Below are 25,492 nucleotides of genomic sequence, written 5' to 3' on the forward strand. Positions count from 1 at the left end.
CAATTAAGGTCACAGTTATGAAAACTAAGGACACTAAAGAGGCCTTTCTACTGACTGAAAAACTCCAAAAGAAAGATGCCCAGGGTCCCTGCTCATCTGCGTGAACGTGCCTTAGGCATGCTGCAAGGAGGCATGAGGACTGCAGATAAGGCCAGCGCAATAAATTGTAATGTCCGTACTGTGAGACGCCTAAGACAGAGCTACAGGGAGACAGGACGGACAGCTGATCGTCCTCACAGTGACAGACCACATGTAACAACAACTGCACAGGATCGGTATATCCGAACATCACACCTACGGGACAGGTACAGGACGGTAACAACTGCCCGAGTTACACCAGGAACGCACAATCCCTCCAACAGTGCTCAGACTGTCCGCAATAGGCTGAGAGAGGCTGGACTGAGGGCTTGTAGGCCTGGTGTAAGGCAGACATCACCGGCAACAACGTCGCCTATGGGCACAAACCCACCGTCGCTGGACCAGACAGGACTGGCAAAAAGTGCTCTTCACTGATGAGTTGCGGTTTTGTCTCACCAGGGGTGATGGTCGGATTCACTTTTGTCGTCGAAGGAATGAGCGTTACACCGAGGCCTGTACTCTGGAGCGGGATCGATTTGGAGGTGGAGGGTTCATCATGGTCTGGGGCGGTGTGTCACAACATCATCGGACTGAGCTTGTTGTCATTACAGGCAATCTCAACGCTGTGCGTTACAGGGAAGACATCCTCCTCCCTCATGTGGCACCCTTCCTGCAGGCTCATCCTGACATGACCCTCCAGCATGACAATGCCACCAGCCATACTGCTCGTTCTGTGCGTGATTTCCTGCAAGACATGGCCATGGCCAGCGAAGAGCCCGGATCTTAATCCCATTGAGCACGTCTGGGACCTGTTGGATCGGAGGGTGAGGGCTAGTGCCATTCCCTCCAGAAATGTCCGGGAACTTGCAGGTGCCTTGGTGGAAGAGTGGGGTAACATCTCGCAGCAAGAACTGGAAAATCTGTGCAGTCCATGAGGAGATGCACTGCAGTACTTAATGCAGCTGGTGGCCACACCAGATACTGACTGTTACTTTTGATTTTGACCCCCCTTTGTTCAGGGACACATTATTCCATTTATGTTAGGCACATGTCTTTGGAACTTGTTCAGTTTATGTTGCAGTTGTTGAATCTTGTTATGTTCATACAAATATTTACACACGTTAAGTTTGCTGAAGATAAACGCAGTTGACGGTGAGAGGACGTTTCTTTTTTTGCTGAGTTTAATTTGTTGGTAAATATACATTATACGCACATTTCATGGTTGTTCTTTATTATGGATAAATGAGACACTTTGCTTCACTCTGCGCGTCACAGCCGACTCATTTGTGGATTGCAATACATTGACAGGCGGAATACCGATCCACAAGCACTTTTTGAATGTGCAAATTCCACAGTTGTAAATGTTAGGGATTTCTGAACAAATTGTAGTTTTATTTGTGAGCTATGTTGAATATATTTACAGATCGATTTATTCATGACTTCATGACTATTCATGACTTTTTCCAATTTACGGATTATGGTTTAATTTCCTTAATATGTTTGACATATTCACAGATGATGGTTTATTGTGACATGTTTTTACATATTTATGGATAGTTTTTTTCACAAGATATTTTTAGAAATTCATAATCAGTTTTATTTGTGAGTTATGCTGAATATGCACAGATCGCGGTAGACATATTACACAATAAAGAAACAAATCTCACTCCATAGTCCACAACTAGAAAACCAATGGCTGATACATTTTGTCATAAAAAAACATTTTCCAGTTACAAATATTTTGATGTCAGTCAAAAGCAAGAGTCGAATCAATGCAGGCCACAGTTAGCATTGAGTTTCCAATTAGTTATAATGTAAACACTTATAGTGCTGTCAAATGCACAGTAAACTACAGCGTCATCTTTTGGATTTGTGTAACCTAAAGTAGCAGGTGTAAAATAAAATAGTTTGTGCAACAATATGCTTATCCTGTAAGAATTTGTTTTAAACATGTCATACTTTATTTGCAGATAAATTCATTATTATTTGAGCATGTTATCTCCAAGCCTGCACTTTGGTTCGCAAGACACTGAAATGCATTGTCAACCTTCTGATCATACATTAAGAATCGTTATCAAAACAACAATAATGGAGCCTTATGTTTGTCAATAGCTGTCAATATAAGTCTCTTGTCCACATGATTCATACAAAGTCAGAGTCTAGTCTAAGAGAGAACATACAGTTTAAGTCGGAAGTTTACATACTTAGGTTGGAGTCATTAAAACTCGTTTTTCAACCACTCCACAAATTTCTTGTTAACAAACTATAGTTTTGGCAAGTTGGTTAGGACATCTACTTTGTGCATGACACGGGTAATTTTTTCAACAATTGTTTACAGACAGATAATTTCACTTATAATTCACTGTATTACAATTCTAGTGGGTCAGACGTTCACATACACTAAGTTGACTGTGCCTTTAAACAGCTTGGAAAATTCCAGAAAATTATGTCATGGCTTTAAAAGCTTCTGATAGGCATTATTTGAGTCAATTTGCTGGTGTACCTGTGGATGTATTTCAAGGCCTACCTTCAAACTCAGTGCCTCTTTGCTTGACATCATGGTAAAATCAAAAGAAATCAGCCAAGACCCCCGAAAAAAATTTGTAGACCTCCACAAGTCTGGTTCAACCTTGGGAGAACTTTCCAAACGCCTGAAGGTACCACGTTCACCTGTACAAACAATAGTACGCAAGTATAAACACCATGGGACCACGCAGCCGTCATACCGCTCAGGAAGGAGACGCGTTCTGTCTACTAGAGATGAACGCACTTTGGTGCGAAAAGTGCAAATCAATCCCAGAACAGCAGCAAAAGACCTTGTGAAGATGCTGGAGGAAACCAGTACAAAAGTATCTATAACCACAGTAAAACGAGTCCTATATCGACATAACCTGAAAGGCCGCTCAGCAAGGAAGAAGCCACTGCTCCAAAACCGCCATAAAAAAAGCCAGACTATGGGTCGCAACTGCACATGGGGACAAAGATCATACTTTTTGGAGAAATGTCCTCTGGTCTGATGAAACAAATATAGAACTGTTTGGCCATAATGATCATCATTATGTTTGGAGAAAAAAGGGGGATGCTTGCAAGCTGAAGAACACCATCCCAACCGTGAAGCACGGGGGTAGTAGCATCATGTTGTGGGGGTGCTTTGCTGCAGGAGGGACTGTTGCACTTCACAAAATAGATGGCATCATGAGGAGGAAAATTATGTGGATATATTAAAGCAACATCTCAAGACATCAGTCAGGAAGTTAAAGCTTGGTCGCAAATGGGTCTTCCAAATGGACAATGACCCCAAGCATACTTCCAAAGTTGTCGCAAAATGGCTTAAGGACAACAAAGTCAAGGTATTGGAGTGGCCATCACAAAGCCCTGATCTCAATCCTATAGAAAATTTGTGGGCAGAACTGAAAAAGTGTGTGCGAGCAAGGAGGCCGACAAACCTGACTCAGTTACACCAGCTCTGTCAGGAGGAATGGGCCAAAATTCACCCAACTATTGTGGGAAGCTTGTGGAAGGTTACCCGAAACATTTGACCCAAGTTAAACAATTTAAAGGCAATGCTACCAAATACTAATTGAGTGTACGTAAACTTCTGACCCACTGGGAATGCGATGAAATAAATAAAAGCTTAAATAAAAAATTCTCTCTATTGTTATTCTGACATTTCACGTTCTTAAAATAAAGTGGAGATCCTAACTGACCTAAGACAGGGAATTTTTACTAGGATTAAATATCAGGAATATGAAAAACTGAGTTTAAATGTATTTGGCTAAGGTGTATGTAAACTTCCGACTTCAACTGTACATAGAGAGAACATAAAAAGGCAGGTAACAGAACAACAAAATTGATGCTTGAGTGGAATGAGAACAGCAAATGAGATTAGGAAAATACTTGTGCCTGCCCACAATTGGTACAAGCATATTGCCTTATGCCACTGCCTCTTAAGTGTTCACAATGAAACCTCTAATTTGTTTGAGGCCATAATATTGGTGATAAAAATCCCTAATATGAACATACAGTAGACATCTGATAAGCACACATTGAGCTAAGATAAGGTCAATTTCATAATGTTGACATACCACAATGCATGGAAACAAATGTAACCCTACTGATAAAAAGAATAAGTATACCTAAATAAGTCCACGTAGACCTAGTTTTTCTACCAATGGACTTGAGATTACACATGATTGGATTTGCCTTCCAAACGAAATACAACAGAATGAATGAATATTGGACATGTACTATACTATAAAATCCTTGATGTAGGTGGGAGGGAGATAGGCTTTCAGTCTTCAGATGTTACTTTCATCCCCCAATTGGTCTGCATCCCCCGACACTGAAATGGTGTAATGCCAAAGCACACCAAATCTCAAGTGCTCAGCCTTGCATGCAGCATCAGCAAAGATCTCCTGTGGAAAAAGTAATCTTGTTCCCAGAAATGTTTATGATTATCATTATCATGAGACCACAGGAGGTTGGTGGCGCCTTCATTTGGGAGGACGGGCTCGTGGTAATGGCTGGAGTGGAATTAGTGGAATGGTATCCGATACATCAAACACACGGTTTCCAGGTGTTTGATGCCATTCCGCCAGCTCCGTTCCGGGCCATTATTATAAGCCGCCCTCCCCTCAACAGCCTCCTGTGCATATGAGACGCAAACAAACAAAACAATCCCAGAAGACAGTCCATGTGTTATCAAATGCACTTGGATTCCCATCTCGTCTCATCCATCCTTCTGTGTACCTTTGCACTGATGTTGAGTGTTAAAGTGGTGAAGGAAATGGTTCTTTCTGGTAGTGTGCATCTGTAGTATATCGAGTTGCAGCAGCTTGAGGAGGCACCAGGGCCCATGGTTTCCAGTTATTCGCAGGTTATTTTGCCATCAAAGCTGGATAGAGCGATGGCAAAGGCCTGCACCGCACACATGGGGTAGCTATAGTCCAGAGTGAAGGCATCATCTGCTACTCGTCCAAACTGCATCACAATATAGGCCTCTACAAAAAAGAAAAGAAATAAAAACAATGCACACACAAAAGTTTTTACATTTACACTTTTGCAAACAAAAACTCCCAGAAAATATACTGTATTTGGGACTTTGGGACTTTATTCAACCTTATTCACCTTATTTTGTTCTTGGAATTTCATCCACCGGTATTGTATAGGATAGTTACTAGAAATAAGCAATATGTAAACAACGTTATGATTGTGGATAATGATTTTTTGGTTTGAGGCTCTTCTCACCATCTTTGCTGTGGATGATCTGAAAGTTCTTGATGGAGGCCTGTGTGACCCTGCCGTTGAAGTTCAGCACATGTGACGCCGTGTCGTCGTTCCACGTGGGGGTCTTGTTGTGGAGTTCGATCAGATTGTCCATCTTTCTGTTCTGGAACTTCATCAGCAAACCGCTGTTGTCCTGAAGGAGAGGGATGTGGGAGAAACGCAGCAGCGTGGCTGGTCACAAGAACAACATGGACAACGAGGAAAATGTTGCGGTAAAAGGAAGTCATCCGATCTACTACGTGGCCTCCTGCAAAGATCGTTCATTCAAGACCTTTAAATAATGACAATGGTGTTGTTCATCCTCATCCATAACTCAGGCAGAATGACATCTGTACAACAACGGTTTGCTTACTCTGCGAGGTCGGATGGGCACCCGTTCACTGTCCTTGCCCATCCCTGGGATGATGACGGTCAACCTTCTGGGGCCCTTTATTCCCAAGACATTCGTTTCCTGTCGGCAAAAGGTCAGAGCGATAGGCGGAAATAGGAATTACATTGTTATGGAAGTTGGGAGTCCACCATTTATCAATTTAACATAACATTTTCAATCATAACAACCTTATATGAACATTCTTTGAAGTACCTATAGCCCATTTACTAACCCTTTGTAACCCATTAAAGAGTCATTGAATGGCTCAACTATACAGAAATAATTAGCAGTTTGTAAACTACTTATAAACCTTCATTAAAAGGTACTTCAATGTAGATGTCAAAGCCTTACATAAATGATGGCTGCTAGTTCTTGGCGAGCATTGGACATGTCTGGTAGAGCTCTGTCTGGATGCAGAGCATTGTCAAACACTGTGAACTTAGTGCCCATCATATTGGACCTATGGAGGGTAAATAATCAATCCATGAATGCAACGAGCTTATGAAATGCCTGATTCCAGGTGTAATACTATTTATTTTATAGACAAGTTACAGTTTTGATCTATGACTACAGGTTACGGATACCTCAACTTTCCAATGAAATTTTCTCCACCCCGAGACAAGTCTGTGGGGTCAATGGAGATAAGGTAATTGGAGGTTGTGCTTTTCTTTCGTTTTCTCCCAGACAGTAGAAAGACCTGTAAAAACACAGAATAAATCTCCTGGACAATGATTCCTCAAATGCATATCATAACGTAAATCCACAACTTGGTTTTAAGCTCACGTTGGCTCCATCTCAGATTGAGATTCATTTTGAAACCAAAACCTCAATAGCTGTGTGTGACTCATCTGAAGCCACATTTGTGGGTTATAATACATTGACAGACAGAATAGAGATCCACAAACCCCTAAATTGGACCTCCAGGAGTGCCTCACCTTCTTTTCATTGTCGAGGTGGAGATAATATGTGGGATACAAGCCTTTGTCCATGCCCCTCTTGTCCCGGGTCATCTTGCATTTGACCGTCACCCCCTGCTGGGCTGGCTGCAGGACAAACTCCTCCAGGCTGTCAAACTCAATGTCCGGGGATGGAGGCCTCTCCTCCTGGATGTGGGAAAGAAAAAAACAGGATTATCAGTAGGTTCATTTATACATGGCTCTATCTACATTTTCATCCACTCTCTCTGCCTTTTTCTTAAATGCATTGGAGAAGGTCAGAGGGGAGAGAGCTTAGACTTTCTTATCCAGCATGGTGATGAGGCAAGGAGTAATTTTTTTGGAGCCCTGATCAGAAGAATGCAGCATTGTATACTCCACTTCACAAACCATCACTGTGCAGTAGCAACATTGTGACCTAGGTCACGATTCAATCCATATCGCAGAAGTTCAGCACTATAGTGCGTTTAAAATGTAAAAGGTCATTTCTGATTGAACCGACATAGGCAGCATTTACAGTCAAATTTATATTGTGCTATAGTGCTGAACTTATGCGATACGGATTGAATCGAGACCCTAGTCACTAAACGGGGATCGGCAGACACAAACCTACCTTCTTCTTCTTCCCTTTACCCTTTTTCTTTTTTGTCCCTTTTTCTGCCTCAGAGTCAGAATCGTCACTCTCTGATGCTTTGGCTGATAGAAAAATAAAACATTAGGAAAACTGGCAGGAAGACACCCAAACACTGTGTATTTAATTAAAACAGAAAACACTTGCCTTTCTTCTTCTTCTTGTCTTTGTCCTTGTCTTTACCCTTATCCTTGTCCTTGTCTCCCCCTGCTGCGAACATGGATGCCGGGTTGGCGTTCTCCTTCTTTTTTGATTTTGACTTGCTGGACTTGGTTTCTGGTTCACTGTCATCACTATCAGATTTGGCTGCTGGTTTTAGAGAATGCGCTCCAGGTTATGATCATATCTCAGTGTGCCTACAGTGCTGTAACATTATTGCAATGTGTTCTCTTCCAAAATGGGTGTGGGACACAAATAATACATGACGATGGGTTAGAGATTTTCTACCATCAAATCGATCATTATTTATCCCTAAAATTGCAGCAGTTTAAAATCAATATGTAAAGCTAGTGTTAACACTTACCTTTCTTCTTGCTCTTGGAGTCTGACTTATCCTTATCTCCATTTACACAGAACAGAGAAGCCGGTTCCTTTTTCTTGGTGTCTTTCATCGATTTTTTGTCATACTCTTTGTCATCTGAAAAAAAGGCGTGAGACAAAATTACATCTCTCAGCGATGCCATTTTCTTACCAGTGCTATACAAAAAAATTGTTACATCTGAAACGTGTTTGTATTTTTGTATACGCTTTGCATTCTGTCTGGTGTGTAATGTGCAACAGCTTGTTTGGTGCTGACAACGTAAGGCTATGCAGGACTAGTGTTTCCTTTCACTCAACATTTCGCAAAGAAATCTCCTACCTAATCCTCTTAAACCAGGTCGTATTTTTGTTGTTTTAGTAACTCCTATACATCTGCCCACCTTTAGCTTTGGATTTCTTCTCCTTGCCATCTTTGTCAGAACCTTCTTTTGTGGTCTTTCTCTTTGTCTTCTTTTGTGGAGTCTCTTCCTCGTCATCATCTTCTTCTGTATCTGAACCTTGAGCAGAAGAGGGGACTTTTTTATTGGGTTTGAAATAAATGTTGATGCTTCAACATGCAGTTCACGCAGAGCATCATCTCAGTTATATTGCTGACTGCTTACCTTTCTTTTTCTTTGGCACACTTTTTGTTTTCTTCTTTGGCTCGTCTTTCTCTTTCCCTTTCACTTTTTCCTTTTCTGTTTTTTCTTCGTCTGGTTTCTTTTTCTTGACCTTTTTTCCACCTATTTGACCCAAAAAAAAACAGAATTAAAGAGATGACCTCCAAAGAAATTAATATATTTTTGAGCGATAGCCATATTTATTCATCACATTTGGATACTGCACACTATCTCAGATAGAAATGATTTATTTGTGGATCACCAGCATTTTGCCAAATTTTTAAACAATCATTTGCGTATGTCTCATTTGAAGATATGTCCTTTAAACTGTGCAGAGCAGTCCGTACTTTGAACAGCAGGACTCTCTTCTCCAGACAGCTCTTCGCTCTTCTTGTTCTTGCTCTTCTTGGGCTTGGCATCGGCACCATTGGTCGTTGGGTTGGCTGACTCTGCCTTCTTCTTTGGCTTATAGAAAGCATTATCTGCGGGAAGAAGAGTCCGAGAGGAGACAAGGAGAGGAGAGTGGGGCAGACACCGGAGAGAGATGACACAGCTGTGCGGTAAGGTCAAAATCCTACGGTTTAAGATCTACTGTATGTGCGTAACAGCCTTTTGCATGAACCATGCATTTACACTGAGTGCACAAAACATTAAGAGCACCTGCTCTTTCCATGACAGACTGACCAGGTGAATCCAGTTGAAAGCTATGATCCCTTATTGATGTCACTTGTTAAATCCGCTTCAATCAGTGTAGATGAAGGGGGGGGAAACCGGTTAAAGAAGGACTTTTTAAGCCTTGAGACAATTGAGACATGGATTGTGCATGTGTGCTATTCAAAGGCTGAATGGGCAAGACAAATATTTAAGTGCCATTGAATAGGATATGATAGTAGGTGCCAGGTGCACCGGTTTAAGTGTGTCAAGAACTGCAGCGCTGATGGGTTTTTCACACTCTACAGTGTGTATCAAGAATGGTCCACTACCAAAGGACATCCAGACAACTTGACACAACTGTGGGAAGCATTGGAGTCAACATGGGCCAGCATCCCTGTGGAACACTTGACACCTTGTAGAGTCCATGCCTCAATGAATTGAGGCTGTTCTGAGGACAAAAAGGGGGTGCAACTCAATATTAGGAAAGTGTTCTTAATGTTTTGTACACTCAGTGTATGCCAATAGTAAATGTGTGCGCAGGAGCATGAAGATTTTAGTGACTTACCATCCAAAAGACAGTATGGTGCAAGCAGAAATGTATGGAGACAGAAACAAGTAAAGCACTGTACATTTCAAATCACACTTCTATAAATACAGTATACTTGATTATCCAATATTATATATTTTTACTACCGTCAAGACATTCCCTTAAAACCGATTCGTTTTCAAAAAGGAAATAGTAGCCAATTCATGAATGTCTACATTTGGAACAGATGACAATCATTCTAATATTCTAGGTAATACGTTCTATATTATGTAACCCGCCCTTCTGACAGTGACCTAACAATCAGGCATTAGTCACCTGCCTCAATCACAAATATGTCGTGTCACATCCACTGTTAAAGAAATGAAGTTACATTATTATAATGTAGTAGTAGGGCTTTAGAATAATAAACAAAGTCATATCAACTACACAAGGCTGCTGGGGGGGGGGGGGGGGGGGGGGGGGGGGGTATTGAGAGGAATGCTTCTGTACCTTAGAATCAATGCACATATAATTACAATTGGCAGATATTTTCTTCTCGTTCTTAAAAACACTCGTGTGCACTTCCACATTGTGCAGTTGGAAGTGCACCGAACATCACACCAACTCTATTCAACACAAAGCACATTCAGCTTTTTTCCGAATGAGTCTTATTCACTTGCTCTGGTATTATGTCAGTCAGCCTCCCACTACTCCCAGCAATCCCTTTCATGGGACAACTGACCGGAAACCAACTATCAGCACTCCACACCACAGCATCCTCAAAAAACTAGAATAAGGTCAGCCACTGTGATTCTGTTCATTTAAACACTGACTGACGACGGAGTGCAGCGATGGATGGCCACAGTAATCCGATTAAGATGTGGCGCTATTTCTGTCCTCACCTCAGACAAGCTGCCATTAGCGGCCTGCAGACAAAGCGGTCATCATGGATTTTTTTCAAGGGAAATCTGAATATGTCCATCAAATAGATTGTTGGTTGTTTCATGAATGACAGTCAACATTGACCCCCCCCCCCCCCCCCTATTTCCCACATCACAGCAAAAATGTTACCTCACAAATGTACCAGAGCCTCATCACAGCCCAGTGGCCAATTCTACATAACCATCAATACGCAACAGACACCAACTCAGTGGCCTTGCGGTTAAAGTGCGATTGGAGGTGTAATAGTTCGATCGCTGGCCAGGTGATACCAAAGACTGTAAAAATGGGACCTGATGCACCTCTGCTTGGCGCTCAGCGTTAAGATGATAGATTGGGAGTTAGGCTCCTGTCCTGCGAGCAAGGGCTACTTACACAACAGGCTGGGGTAAATCAGCCACTTTAGAACTGTAACAACACCACAGCAGCATGCTCAATCACTTGAGTATTCTGTTTAAATAATCTGATTACTGGTAAACCGGTTTTCTATCCACTGAATTGTCTAGCAATCAAGAGGGCAAGTAATTTAGTCTGTAGTCATCGTAAACACCATTACAGTATATCTGAATGAATCAAAATGCTATATGAGAAATGTTATAACTTTATAGGACCCATCGCGGGTATTCCATCTCTCTAGCATCCTTTCGACAAGGTAAAGCCCCTCAAAACAGTTTCGATAACGTTACCTTCTCTGCAGACATTGTGTGGCCAGTGACTTCAGCTCTAACAAACAACAAACTCCTCTTTTCGCTAAAAGTTCTTAGTTTAAAGGATGAAAAAAAGAGGCAATTCAACACAATGGAGATAATAAAGAGAGTGGGTAGCCTTGGACTCAATGGCTCGCAATCAGCAGAAAGTTGCTAATAGGATTTATGTGTAAAGCCATCTGCTCTTCAAAGACAGAGACATGTCAACAGGACGAACCAACATGGCGTGGGAGAAGGGGGAGGAGGTGTGTTACGTGTACACAGAGGACAAACACAGGTCCGTTATGCACATGTGGTGACACCCCCCCTTCCCCTTGTGAATGTAATGGTCGATGTGAATCATTACTAACCAACTTTGACTCAGACACAACACAGGAACTAAACGATGCACACACACACACACACACACAAATAGACATGTAAATGGACAACAAGTGTCTTAAAAATGTATGCAAAGGCACACCCAGCTACCTACTGTAGGTATCTTTTTGTATTTTAAACTTGGTATGATTGACTTTTACCGTATGTGGAGTGGACACATCTTGACTTTGAGACCTGTGGAATCAATTTTAAAATAGCATGACACTTTTTAATAATTCATTTTTTCAGACATATGTTTTGGCAAGACATATATGACATATATGATGCAATTGAGCTGACATTATTTATTATTATTCGCGAAATAGTGTAATGTCTGTTCTACACTATGTATATCTGTAGCATTGCACCCTCCTGAACACACCCCAGCAGAGGATGGTTGGTGCCAATATCTGGTAACAGTGTGTGGGAACTGGGCATATAGTAATCATCGTGCCTGTTAACAGGATAACTTTTTATTCTAGTAGGGTCTACACACTCAGATGCTCCAAAATACAGTGCCTTCAGAAAGTATTCACACCCCTTGTCTTTTTCCACATTGTGTTGTGTTACAGCCTGAATTTAAAATAGATTCCATTGAGATGTTTTGTCACTGGCCTACACATAATATTCCATAATGTCAAAGTGGAATTATGTTTTTTGAATTTTTTACTAATTCATTCAAAATGAAAAGAAGAAATGTCTTGAGTCAATAAGTATGCAACCCCTTTGCTATGGCAAGCCTAAATAAGTTCAGGAGTAAAAATGTGTTTAACAAGTCATATAATAAGTTGCATGGACTCACTCTGTGTGCAATAAAAGTGTTTATCATGATTTTTGAATCACGACCTCACCTCTGTACCCCACACATAGAATTATCTATAAGGTCCCTCAGTCGAGCAGTGCATTTCAAACACAGATTCAACCACAAAGACCAGGGAGGTTTTCCAATGCCTTACAAAGAAGGGCATCTATTGGTAGATGGGTAAAAATAAAAAAGCATACATTGAAAATCCCTTTGAGCATAGTGACGTTATTAATTACATTTTGGATGGTGTATCAATACACCCAGTCACTACAAAGATACAGGCATCCTTCCTAAGGAAGGAAAACCACTCAGGGATTTCACCATGAGGCCAATGGTGACTTTTTTTAAACAGTTACAGAGTTGAATGGCTGTGATAGGATAAAACTGAAGATGGATCAACAACATTGTAGTTACTCCACAATACTAACCTAATTGACAGTATGAAAAGAAGGAAGCCTGTGCAGAATAAAACTATTCCAAAACATGCATCCTGTTTGCGACAAAGCAAAAGCACTGAAGTAATACTGAAAAAATGTGGCAAAACAATTACATTTTTGTCCTGAATACAAAGTGTTATGTTTGGGGCAAATCCAATACAACACATTACTGAGTACCACTCTCCATATTTTCAAGCACAGTGGTGGCTGCAACATTTGAAAAACATATTTTCACTTTGTCATTGTGGGGTATTGTTGGTAGATGGGGGAGAGAAAAAAAGAATATATTTAATCCATTTTGAATTCAGTTTGTAACACAACAACATTTGGAGTAAGTCAAGGGGGTATGAATACTTTCTGAAGGGACTGCATATTAAGACATGCTCTTACCTGTCGTCTGTCCAGACGTCTCTGAGGGTTTCCTTCTGGAGAGGCATGAGTGTTCTGAGGAGAGGGGTAGGAATCATAGAAGGAAAGTGGTTGTGTTCGAGGAGTGGATGGTTGTTCTGGACATATGTCAAAAAGGAGGGAAGAACCCTACTAAAGAACAAATTAAGAAGAAAATCACGTAATTTTCGTTTGTAAGCCTACGATTTAAAAATATGATCCCTTCATCAATGTAATACATTGATTTACAATAAATGTTTTTAAATTGAAATGGTGATGCTTAATCTTAGTGGGCTCCCGAGTGGCACAGCAGTCTAAGGCACTGCATCTCAGTGCCTGAGGCGTCACTACAGACCCTGGTTCGATTCCAGGCTGTATCACAACCGGCCGTGATTGGGAGCCCCATAGGGCAGCGCACAATTGGCCCAACTTCGTCCGGGTTAGGGTTTGGCCGGGGTAGGCCGTCACTGTAAATAAGAATTTGTTCTTAACTGACTTGCCTAGTTAAATTTTAAAAAATCTTACTTTATATGTAAATAAAGTCACATGCATGTACACACACACACATGTAGGCAGACAAACATAGGCAGGGATCTAAATTCAAATGTTTCATTGATAACACTGGTGCTCCCAATATATATATATTTTTTTAAATAAAAAATAAATTAGGAGCACCACATGAAATTTAGTGGCAGAAAATATATATATATTTCTAAATCCAGTTTCCTTTCTTTCTGTGGGCCCAAATGTTTGGATATACTGGTAAAGTTAGCTAGCCAATGAGGTAACATGACTGAACAAAGTGTAAACAAATGGTTAGCGATGCGCTAGTAAGTTTAGAACTGCCCACGACATGGTTTATGAATGTAAAATGCGGTCTCGGGATCCGCTATAGGAAGATAAAAATGTTGCGCCGGCAATTGTGGGTCAGATCTTTTGACCTGGTTGTGCTAGAAGCAACCCGTTTTCCCCTGTAGTAATAGTGCAACCATGACGCTATCAAATATTTTTCTCTAGGGCACCCAGAAACAACGGTACAGCGATGCCTTATCATTACAACAATTATTATATGTAATATTGTTTTCTTAGTCGCACGGTGCTCCCAAAATACAACTCCTGGTCACACAGAAAAATATTTCTTCACATATGCGACCAAATTGGTCGCACTTTAGAGCCCTGAACACAGGCATAAACACAAGCTCAGACTCACACATGCATGCACACACACGTATGTACCTTTGACTGGCTCCAAGTAGGTGCTGATCAATGGATGTGCTCTGTGCTGTGGTCAGTGTGGTCACCCCTTAGCCCACCACTGTGTGACTGCCCACAGGGGTTCCTACTGATCCCGGCTATGTGTCCTACTGATCCTGGCTGGTCATATGACCACTTCACTAAGATGATTGTCTACAGAGCAACAGGTCCTCTCAACTCCACTAATCCACTCCACTCTATTCCACTGCACACTACTACTACTACCTCTTAATAGGATTACCCACAAAGGATAGTCCTCTCCACCACTACTTGTTAATCAGATTGCCAGCAGGGCAACCTGTCCCTTCCACTACCACCCACCCCACCAGGACACGACAAGACATCCTGACCCCCAACCCCCCCACCCCACCCACTACACTACGGTTTACCATAATCAGCTCTATACCATCTGGGGACTTTTCAATCCTTTTTTAGAAGAAAGAGGGAGATCTGATAGGGTTGGATTGTCAAACTCTATTATAAGAGTGCCCTAACCGGACCAGGATAAGAAAAGACCGATTCAACATACATTCTGGTATATGAACGAGAACCAGTGTGTGTTTACCATTGGTGGAGAAGTGATGTTTCAGGATAGTGCAACAGTCATATGAAGCATAGTTGTAGTTCCTACTTTCTACCACCAGATGCCGCTGAATATCAGTAGACCACACGTGTTGCAGGAGCCAGTGATACCACATGGGGGCGCACATCAGACTTATGAGAGATTCTATACAATCATTTGTGTATACAGCCATTTTAATCAAATTTTACGTTGCATCTATATGTTTTGGTAAGCATATTGCTTGATGATAATGTGTTATTCATTGTAACAATGTGTACTTACATTGCATTTAGGCTACACTCACTGTTGACTACCGTGTAACTACACAGGTTCTATTTTCACGATTTTCATTCGTTGTACTATTTATACAGTCAACTGCGAAATGATTGGCATCTTTGATGAAGATGAGCAAATATGACTGTATAAATAAATAATACAAATAATAACGATTGTATGCTCCAAAAGGTTTTTATACAATAACAATTGCTCAGAGAGAGATTTTGTGAAGTAATACTTTTGTTCTCTCAAAAAGATTGAGGTAAAAATGATTGGCACCCCACTTTTCAATACTCTGGCACCCTCTCCCCTTGCTAGGATAATGAGGATGTAGCTCAGTATTTGTCTAATTTATTTTATACAGTCTTTTTTGCTCATCTTAATCAAGGATGCCAATACTTTCGGAGGTGACTGTAAGACAACATAATACTGATGATGAAGTAGTTGTAATAATGTGTTGCTCGTGGTAATATTATTCTTAGTAGTTTTAGCAGTATTCGTAGCATAATCAGTTGTACTGTAGTTGTGATAGAATCACTTGTACAGTATACAGCCCACAGGAGGCTGCTGAGGGGAGGATGGCTCATATGCGAATGGAATGGTATCCAACACATGGAAACCATGTGTTTGATGAGTTTGATACTATTCCATTGATTCAGTTCAAGCCATCACTATTAGCCTGTCCTCCCCAATTAAAGTGCCACCAACCTCCTGTGATTCAGCCCTTACGGTATACAGTGCGGTAGGTCACATGCAGTATACATCTGCAGACTGCACCTGTCTGTGTCTCAACAGTAAATCAGTATTCAAGCTATTGAATGAAAGACGCCTCCTCCCTCGCCTCTCCTCTCCGTATGCCCATCACACTGGCCAGCCCGTTGCCTGTTGAAAGAAGTATAGACTAATAGCTTTGCTGGCATTTCTGTAAACCCTTGACAGTAACACAGCACTTGGCAGACTGCCTAAGGCCAATGACCTCAGGGCTGGGGAGAGGGTGTCAAGATATTAAAGAGACAGTACACCGAGCTGACTGTAACTGAGGGACGTGGTGCTGTGTGTCTTCACAACGATTGTACACATAGACCTACTGTTGTTATCAAATGCATGACTACAACATGCTGAATGTGGTAGTTATGCATTTGGTGACAGGATGGGGGTAAATGTTGCATCCAAGAATGAAAAATAGCCAAGACATAACAATAAATGCTAGTTAAAGCAACATTCTTAATAGATTAACAATTGTAACAACAAAACAGAACAACATCAAAATAAAACAAAATAAAATGGCAGAAAAGGGGACACTTATTAAAGGTTGTGAAAACACTGAGCCGGGGGGGGGGGGGGGATTATGTTAAGTTCCACTGTGGTGTCAGACTAAGGCCCTAAAAATTGTCAAAGACTCCAGCCACCCAAGTCATAGAATCTCATAGACTCTGCTACCGCACGGCAAGGGGCGCCGATGCACCAAGTCTGGAACCAAGAGGACCATGAACAGTGTCTACCCCCAAGCCATAAGACTGCTAAATAATTAGTTAAATAGTCTGGGTAGCTATTTGCTGAACATTCTTCATTTACCCTTTTTGCACAAACGTTTTTGACTCATCACACACACTTCTGCTACTGTTTATTATCTATCACTTTATTCCTAGTTAGATGTACATGTCTACCTCCATTACCTCATACCCCTGCACATTGGCTCGGTACTGGTACCCCGTGTATATAGCCAAGATATCGTTACTCATTGTGTATTTATTATTACTTTTATTATTACGTGTTTTACTTTTCTATTATTTCTGTATTTTCTTTCTCTGCATTGTTGGGAATGTCCGTTGAGTAAGCATTTCACTGTTAATCTACACCTGTTGTTTACGAAGCATCTGACAAATAACATTTGATTTGGTTTGAAGCCAGCTAGTGGTCGTACACCCACTCCAGAGGTGGCGGCAGTGACCTCGAGCTCAAGTTCCAGGTCTGAAGTGTCAAAATATTTCAGTTTGCCACTTTACCGCTGACCCAGCAGGCAGCGTAGTTGAGGACACTGAACCCGGTGCACTGTAAAGCCTGTTAAATGGTACACAGAGAGAGAAATGCCGTAGCTCAGGAAGGGCAAACAATGAAGACGAAACAGGAAAATGTGGGCTAAATTAACCAGGCCCCGAGGGAGCTGCTGCTTCGAAAAGGGTTAAAGACGGGGACAATGGCAGGAGGTCTCTTTAGGGTTCACTGTAAACAACATGTCGTTCTACAACCATAAGCACCAGGCTCTCAGGGCACTATAATATAATGATACACAACAAGACTCTCTGATCTATGATCGTTGTGCTTGGAGCGTTTCTCATACACTAGATTCCAAATCAACCACGAGACCTCCCTACCCGCCATAGCCACTCCTGTAGCTCTGAAATGATTGGATGGGTGTAAGCTGTTTGGAAATCAGCAGTAGTGTATAATTTCGGAGCAAGCTGCCACACCCGTGGAGAATATATGCCAGCCATGGTTGGCGGTACATCTAGTATATTTACTAGCATAAAACATAGTATGTACTTAGCCAGTTGGGGTCATGGCTGTGTGAGTCCATTAGAGGAAGAGAGATCCATGCCAACATGAGTCTGTTCATGAGGAGAGGTGTGGTCGTTATGACCTGAGATGCCCTTCTCCTCTCTGCACTCTGTTTACAGACAGTGCGCCGCGAAGCACAGCCAATGAGAGGGAAGTAAACGTATACATTCTTGATTGTTGAGTGAAAGATCCGGGTTGGGGTGCAAGGTTTCCTCCCCCCACTTTCTCGATGTTCATTCGGATAAGCGGAATATTTTTGTATTTTTCAGTCGAGACATCTAGTAATCGCAATAAGAAAGGGTTAAACTCAACTCCAGGAAGTCACATTTTCCTGCGAGTCACATTTCCATAGTTCTCAGTAACAACGGCCTCGCGCCTCTCTGTTGGAACTCCCTCAGGCGCTACCATGTGATACTCCACACAGCAAACAGACAACAGACAAATGGGGAAATGAGGAAAAGGTTAGTAGAGCAGGCCGATCCAGTGCTGTGTCAAATCTAATAAAGAACTAATCAAGAGCCTTCTCTTCAGCCTCTAGTGTTTCCAAATGCACACAGTAAAACTTTCAAAAAAAGAAAAACAAGCTATTGCCTTAAACGGCTAAAACCTTGCCTGAAAAATACTTTGTCAAAATAAAAAGAGAATTGAGAGGAAAGCCAGGATTCCTCGAAGAGGGAGGGCACACTTAAGTATGTGCTCAGCCAGAGGATGATTTCATCACCAGTGGCCAGGGGTTGTGTGTATGTGTGTGTGTGTGTGTGTGCGCCCTGCAGCCTGCAGCTAATAGAGGGTCCCAGTGGAGAGTGTGAGTCTTGGCGCCACAGAGACCATTAAGTTCATAGATTCCACATCAACTACACACACACACACACACACACACACACACACACACACACACACACACACACACACACAGGCAATCATGCATACGCACACACACACACACACACACACATAGGCAAAGCACTGCACTGTATATTCACATACAGTACAATCACCTGCTACCTGGAAATAGTGTGCTTTTCAAGGGATTATCAGATAATCAGGACTAATTTGCAATGTACAATGTATGCAATTTAAACACTTTTTTGACAGTCAGATATGTTTGAGGTAAAGTCACATTACTTGAGCTTTGATTGGACTCCACACACAGAGATGTGTACAAAGCTCTCCCTAGCCCTCCATGCTGAAAATCTAACCAGAACTCTATCCTCCTGATTCTTGCTTACAAGCAAAAACTCAAATAGGAAGTACCAGTGAGGCGCTCAATAAAGAAGTGGTCTGATGAAGCTGATGCTAAGCTACAGGATTGTTTCACTAGCACAGAATGGAATATGTTCCGGGATTCATCCGATGGCATTGAGGAGTTTACCACATCAGTCACCGACTTCATTAATAAGTGCATTGACGACATCGTCCCCACAGTGACTGTATGTACCAACCAGAAGCCATGGATTACAAGCAACATCCGCCCTGAGCTAAAGGTTAGAGATGCCGCTTTTTCTGGGAGTGGAAAACGAATCCAGACGCTTATACGAAATCCCGCTATGCCCTTCAACGAACCATCAAACAGGCAAAGGGTCAATACAGGACTAATATCAAATCCTACTACAGCAGCTCTGAATCTTGTCGGAAGTGGCAGGGTTTGCAATCTATCACAGATTATAAAGGTAAACCTGCCGCGAGCTGCCCAGTGACGCGAGCCTGCCAGATGAGCTAAATGCATTTTATGCTCGCTTCAAGGCAAGCAATAGCTTGTCTGGACGACTGTGTGATCACGCTCTCCGTAGCCGATGCGAGTATGACCTTTAACCAGGTTAACAGACAGATTACCAAGACATGTACTCAGAGCATGGCCTAACTACCTGGCAAGTGTCTTCACTGACATTTTCAACCTCTCCGTGACCCAGTCTGTTATACCTACATGTTTCAAGCAGACCACCATAGTCCCTGTGCCGAAGAACGCCAAGGTAAGCTATCTAAATTATTATCGCCCCGTAGCACTCACATCTGTAGCCAATAAATTCTTTGAAAGGCTGGTCATGGCTCACATCAACACCATCATCCCAGACACTCTGGACCCACTCCAATTTGCATACCGCCCCAACAGATCCACAGATGACGCAATCTCTATTGCACTCCACATTGTCCTTTCCCATCTGTACAAAAGGAACACCTACGTGAAAATGCTGTTCATTGACTACAGCGCAGCGTTCAACACCATAGTGCCCTACAAGCTCATCATTAAGATAAGGACCCTGGGATTAAACACCTCCCTCTGCAACTGGATCCTGGACTTCCTGACAGGCTGCACCCAGGTGGTGACAGTAGGTAACAACACATCCGCCACACTGACCCTCAACACGGGGGCGCTTCATGGGTGCGTGCTTAATCCCCTCCTGTACTCGCTGTTCACCCACGACTGTGTTAATGCACACCCCATTATTTATATTTCTACTTCGCACATTCTTCCACTGCAAATCTACCATTCCAGTGTTTTACTTGCTATATTGTATTTACTTCGCCACCATGGCCTTTTTTTGCCTTTACCTCCCTTATCTCACCTCATTTGCTCACATTGTATATAGACTTATTTTTCTACTGTATTATTGACTGTATGTTTGTTTTACTCCATGTGTAACTCTGCGTTGTTGTATGTGTCGAACTGCTTTGCTTTATCTTGGCCAGGTCGCAATTGTAAATGAGAACTTGTTTTATCTGTCATGATTGTCTTGTGACTAATACCCTACCTACTTGTACATATTACCTCAATCCCGTGACCTACCTCATACCTCTAGCACATTGTCTCAGTACCGGTACTCCTTCTATATAAAGGTTAAATAAAAATAAAATAAACAACTCCAACACTGTCATTAAGTTTGCCAACGACACGACAGTGGTAGGCCTGTTTACCGACGACAATGAGACTACAAGGAGCACGACTCCCTTCACATCAACAGGGCTGTAGTGGAGCGTGTCGAGAGCTTTAAGTTCCTCAGTGTCCACATCACGAAGGACCTATAATGGTCCAAACACACCAACACTAGCGTAAAGAGACCAAAAAGATTTGTCATGGGCCCTCAGTTCCTCAAAAAGTTCTACAGCTGCACAATCGTGGGCATCTTAACTGGCTGCATCACCGCTTGGTATGGCAACTGCTTGGTGCTACAGAGGGTAGTGCGTATGGCCTAGTACATCACTGGAGCCAAGCTTCCTGCCATCCAGGATCTCTATACCAGGTGGTGTCAGAGGAAGGCCCTAAAACATTTCAAAGACTCCATCCTCCCAAGTCATAGACTAGACTATTCTCACTGCTACCGAACAGCAAGCGATACCAGAGCGCCAAGTCTGGGACCAAAAGGCTCCTGAACAGCTTCTACCCCAAAACCATAAGACTGTAAATCAAATGGCTGTTTGCATTGACCCACTTTTTTGTGTTGCACTGATTCTCTTGCACAGGCTCTATGCACACTCACTGGACTCCACCCACAAAATCACTGACACTCCAACACACACATACGCTCAGACACACAAAACGCACACATGCATATTGACGACACACACACACACACACACTCACACATAGACACACTTTAACACTCTTTCACACACGCCGCTGCTACTCTGTTTATTATCTGTCATGATTGTCTTGTGACTTTTACCCTACCTACTTGTACATATTACCTCAATCCCGTGACCTACCTCATACCTCTAGCACATTGTCTCAGTACCGGTACTCCTTCTATATAGCCTCGTTATTGTTATTTCAGTGCGTTACTTTTTTATTCTTTAATAATTTTTTTGCTATGTTTCTTAATTTTTAACTGGGAAAGGGCTCGTAAGGTAATATTTCACGGGAAAGTCTACACTTTTTGTTTTCAAATAACATCACAATACATTTTAAAAGTTGCAATTAGTAATTGTCTCAGACTTACAAAGGTTTGTTACGTGACACATGAATAGAGGTGAATAGATTGTGTTTCTATTTATTGAATATACGTATACAGCACACTCTTACAAACTGTACACAAACAGCTTACAGTATGTTATTGCTGTCCATTCCTTCCTCTTGCAACAACACTCGACTACATACAGATTTGAAACGCATCTGACTTTCCATTGGCCAGATCACTAGCTGTGTGAAGGGTCAACGTGTTTCCTGATAACTGGGCGAGGGTTGAGGCTGTTTGCAGAACCGCCAGGCTGTGTTTCGTTCCAAGACGTTCCCTACCCCGTGTCCTCCTTCACTCCCTTTCATGAATCTGAGACAACTGGGTAGGTGTAAGAAATAGCTCCACCCACCTAGTTTCCGCCATGTTGCTTTAAGATATCCAGTCTGATCAGATATTTTAAGGGTAGTGAATAAGGGTAGAGTGGAGGAAACACCTTCCTGGAATGAAGAGTAGCCCGGAGCGAGCCAGGCAAAGACAAAACAACGGGCGCCTTCCACATTGCAGCCAACTTTAAAGGCGAGTCGAGGCTGACTGATCTACAAATCATATTGCATCATACATACAGTTCCTCATAAGTATAAGTAACCCCTTTGGATTTCTTTACATATTATTGTGTTACAAAGTGGGATTAAAATGGATTTAATTGTAATTTTTGTCAACGATGTATACATATTAATCTGTAATGGCAAAGTGGAAGAAAAATGCTCTGTATTTAAAGATTTAAATAAAAAATTAAAATTATTTACCTTCATCAGATATGTATTCACCCCCCTGAGTCAATACATGTTAGTAAGACCTTTGGCAGTGATTACAGCTATGAGTCTTCTTGGGTAGTTCTCTAAGAGCTCTGCACACCTTGATTGTTCAATATTTGCCTGTTATTCTTTCAAACATTCTTCAAGCTCTGTCAAGGTGCTGGTGATCATGATCAGCAAGTCTTGCCATATATTTTCAAGCAGATTTAAGTCCAAACTGTAACTTGGCCACTCAGGAACATTCACTGTCTTCTTGGTGAGCAACTCCTGTGTGGATTTGGCCTTGTGTTGTATGTTATTGTTCTGCTGAAAGGGGAATTCCTCTCACAGTGTCTGGTGTAAAGCAGACTGAAACAGGTTTTTCTTTAGTATTTTACCTGTGCTTAGCTCCATCCCGTTTCTTTTTATCCTGAAAAACTCCCGTCTTTGCCGATGTCAAGCATACCCATACCATGATGCAGCCACCACAATGCTTGAAAATAAGGAGGCAGTTACTCAGTCATGTGTTGTGTTGGATTTGCCCCAAACACAAGGCTTTGCATTTAGGACAAAAAGTGTGTTGCTTTGCCGTATTACTTTAGTGCCTTGTTGCATGTTTTGGAATATTTTTATTCTGTATATTTTATTCTTCTTTTCACTCTGTTATGTGGGTCATTATTGTGGAGTCACTACAATGTTGTTGATCTGTCCCCAGTTTTCTCTCATCGCAGCCATTGAACTCATGGTGACTTCCCTGAGCAGTTTCCTTCCTCTCCTGCAGCTCAGTTCAGAAGCATGACTATCTTTGATGTGTCTGGGTGGTTTAATACATCATCCACAGCATAATTATTAACTTGACCATGCTTAAAGAGATACTCAATGTCTGATTTGTTATTGTTACCCATCTACCAATCACTGCCCTTCTTTATGAGGCTTTCGAAAATCTCCCTGCTCTTTGTAGTTGAATCTGTGCTTGAAATTCAATACTTGACTGAGGGACCTTAAATATGTTGTATGTATAGCGGACAGAAGAAGGGGTAGGCATTCAAAAATCTTTGTCATCCCCATTACCATGTACCATATGTGATTTGTTATTAAGCCTAATTTAGGCTTGCCTAAACGAAGGGAGTGAATACTTGTGCAACAACTATATTTTAGTTATTTAATTTGTATTAATAAGTAACATTTTCTTTTCACTGACATTATAGAGTATTTTGTGCAGATCAATTACAAAAAGAATCACTGTTAAATCTATTTCAATCCCACTTTGTAACTCAACAAAATATGAAAAAAATCCAATAGGGATAAATACTTTCGATACCCACTGTAACTACTACTACTATTAACTCATATTATTTGTAGATCGATTGGTCGGTCACAATTTACCCATGATGCATCACGGTTTTGACGCTCTCGAACGTGGCCTTTCCCTGCAGCGGGGTGACATCTCGCCTGGAAAACAGTGTCCTGGTCTGACACTGACTGTGGGAGAGGAGCAGTTGTGCAAACAGACTGTAATGATAGGGGTGCCACAGCACCTGAAGGCCTCGGTGTAACAGAAGCAATGTGTGCAGTCGGTGGCGTAGGTTTGGGTGGTCGGTTTACTCTTTTCTCAAGTTAACCATCAAGCTATATAACCCATTTTACAACAATGAAAGACTCTATATCAAGTGGATATTTTTGTTCCACCTTTTAAGATCAATCACATTTAAAATAGTTGTAATGCATTTCTAAAAAGATTGGATTGAGAAATGTCATCATATTTTTTTATTATTATATTAAAATCAGCAGAAATTTGATAACTCAAAACCTTCACATGAAAGGAAGAAACTATTTGGCAGAGGATCCTAGGCCTAGCCCAGTCCAGAGTTAGTGCTATCAGTACTGTGCAGTAATTAGGGCAATGCGTTCAGAACCTGCTATGACCTCTAGAGCAAACAGTCATGAACCTTGTGAGATCCTGCCCTGTCTGCCTGCCCTGTCTGCCTTCCATGCCTGCCTGCCTGCCTGCCTGCCTTGCTTGCCTGTCTGTCTGACACCCATCTGAAATGGAGGACAAGGGATCCAGGAAGTAGCGCTGCATTAGAGAACAGACAGAATTTCCTCGTTCTCACTCTCTCCTGGGCGTACATACCCAAATGAGAGAGCACAGCACAACACACAATCCTACTGTACAGCAACTGTTACTGTACAGCATGTGATCGTGTGGTTCAGTCTTAGAAAGATTTTGATCCTCAAAACCAGAAAAAGGTACCTGGTTACTGTGTACTGCCTAAGCTGGCACTGCCATGAGAGGGGTGACTGGGAGTGGGCACTACCCTCGAAGCTTTCCCACATGAGGGAGGAGTGTGAGAGAGAGAGCAGAGAGCCAGCTCGAGCTGCCTTACAGAGACGTGCGTCCCCAGCGCTGTGCTTTAGAAACAAGCAGCGCTCTTTTGAACCGCTGCCAATAGAGGCTGGCCCAAGCTGTTGCAGCTGAAACTTTTACAAGCTCACTGCTCGCGAGCAGGAAGAGAGAGACACAGAGAAATATTTGTAAAGGGAATTTGCATGCGCAGCTCCTCTATTCTCCAGTTCCTGTCTGCGCTCGTTCCTGAAATATTGGCAACCTGATTTCTTTGTTGATAATTGTTAGTGTTTGTTAAAAGGGGAATTTATATAAGGAAACAGAAATATTTTTGGGGAGGAGTGTGCATGAAGGTTGAAATGCAAGGTACATTGAAGGACAGAAATAAATGAGAAAATAACAAAAGAGTAGATGACGTCACAGAGAGAGCTGCCCGGGATTATGCCTGAGAAAAGAAGATGATGATGACAGTTTTTGACTGCAGCACTTGTCTATGTGACATACGTGTCTATGTCTCGCTTTCTCTCTCTCTCTGGTGGACAGGGGGTGAAAT

At 42.0% G+C, this 25,492-nt stretch overlaps 1 protein-coding gene across 1 annotated transcript; it reads right to left on the bottom strand.

Moving 5' to 3' along the window:
• Window positions 1–1,246: 1,246 nt before the first annotated feature.
• On the bottom strand, window positions 1,247–13,740 carry LOC129814897 (tubby-related protein 1-like). The gene is made up of 14 exons (XM_055868044.1): window positions 13,258–13,740; window positions 11,787–11,820; window positions 8,787–8,904; window positions 8,443–8,562; window positions 8,221–8,337; window positions 7,824–7,937; window positions 7,448–7,609; window positions 7,283–7,365; window positions 6,670–6,837; window positions 6,319–6,431; window positions 6,086–6,194; window positions 5,717–5,815; window positions 5,326–5,497; window positions 1,247–5,078 (listed from the first exon to the last, which is right to left on the bottom strand). Exons 1-14 carry the CDS (start codon window positions 13,332–13,334, stop codon window positions 4,945–4,947), a joined length of 1,620 nt encoding a protein of 539 aa, XP_055724019.1. The 5' UTR covers window positions 13,335–13,740; the 3' UTR covers window positions 1,247–4,944.
• Between the last annotated feature and the right edge of the window lie 11,752 nt (window positions 13,741–25,492).

Source organism: Salvelinus fontinalis, chromosome 18 (genome assembly GCF_029448725.1).
Source record: "Salvelinus fontinalis isolate EN_2023a chromosome 18, ASM2944872v1, whole genome shotgun sequence".
NCBI lineage: Eukaryota > Metazoa > Chordata > Actinopteri > Salmoniformes > Salmonidae > Salvelinus > Salvelinus fontinalis.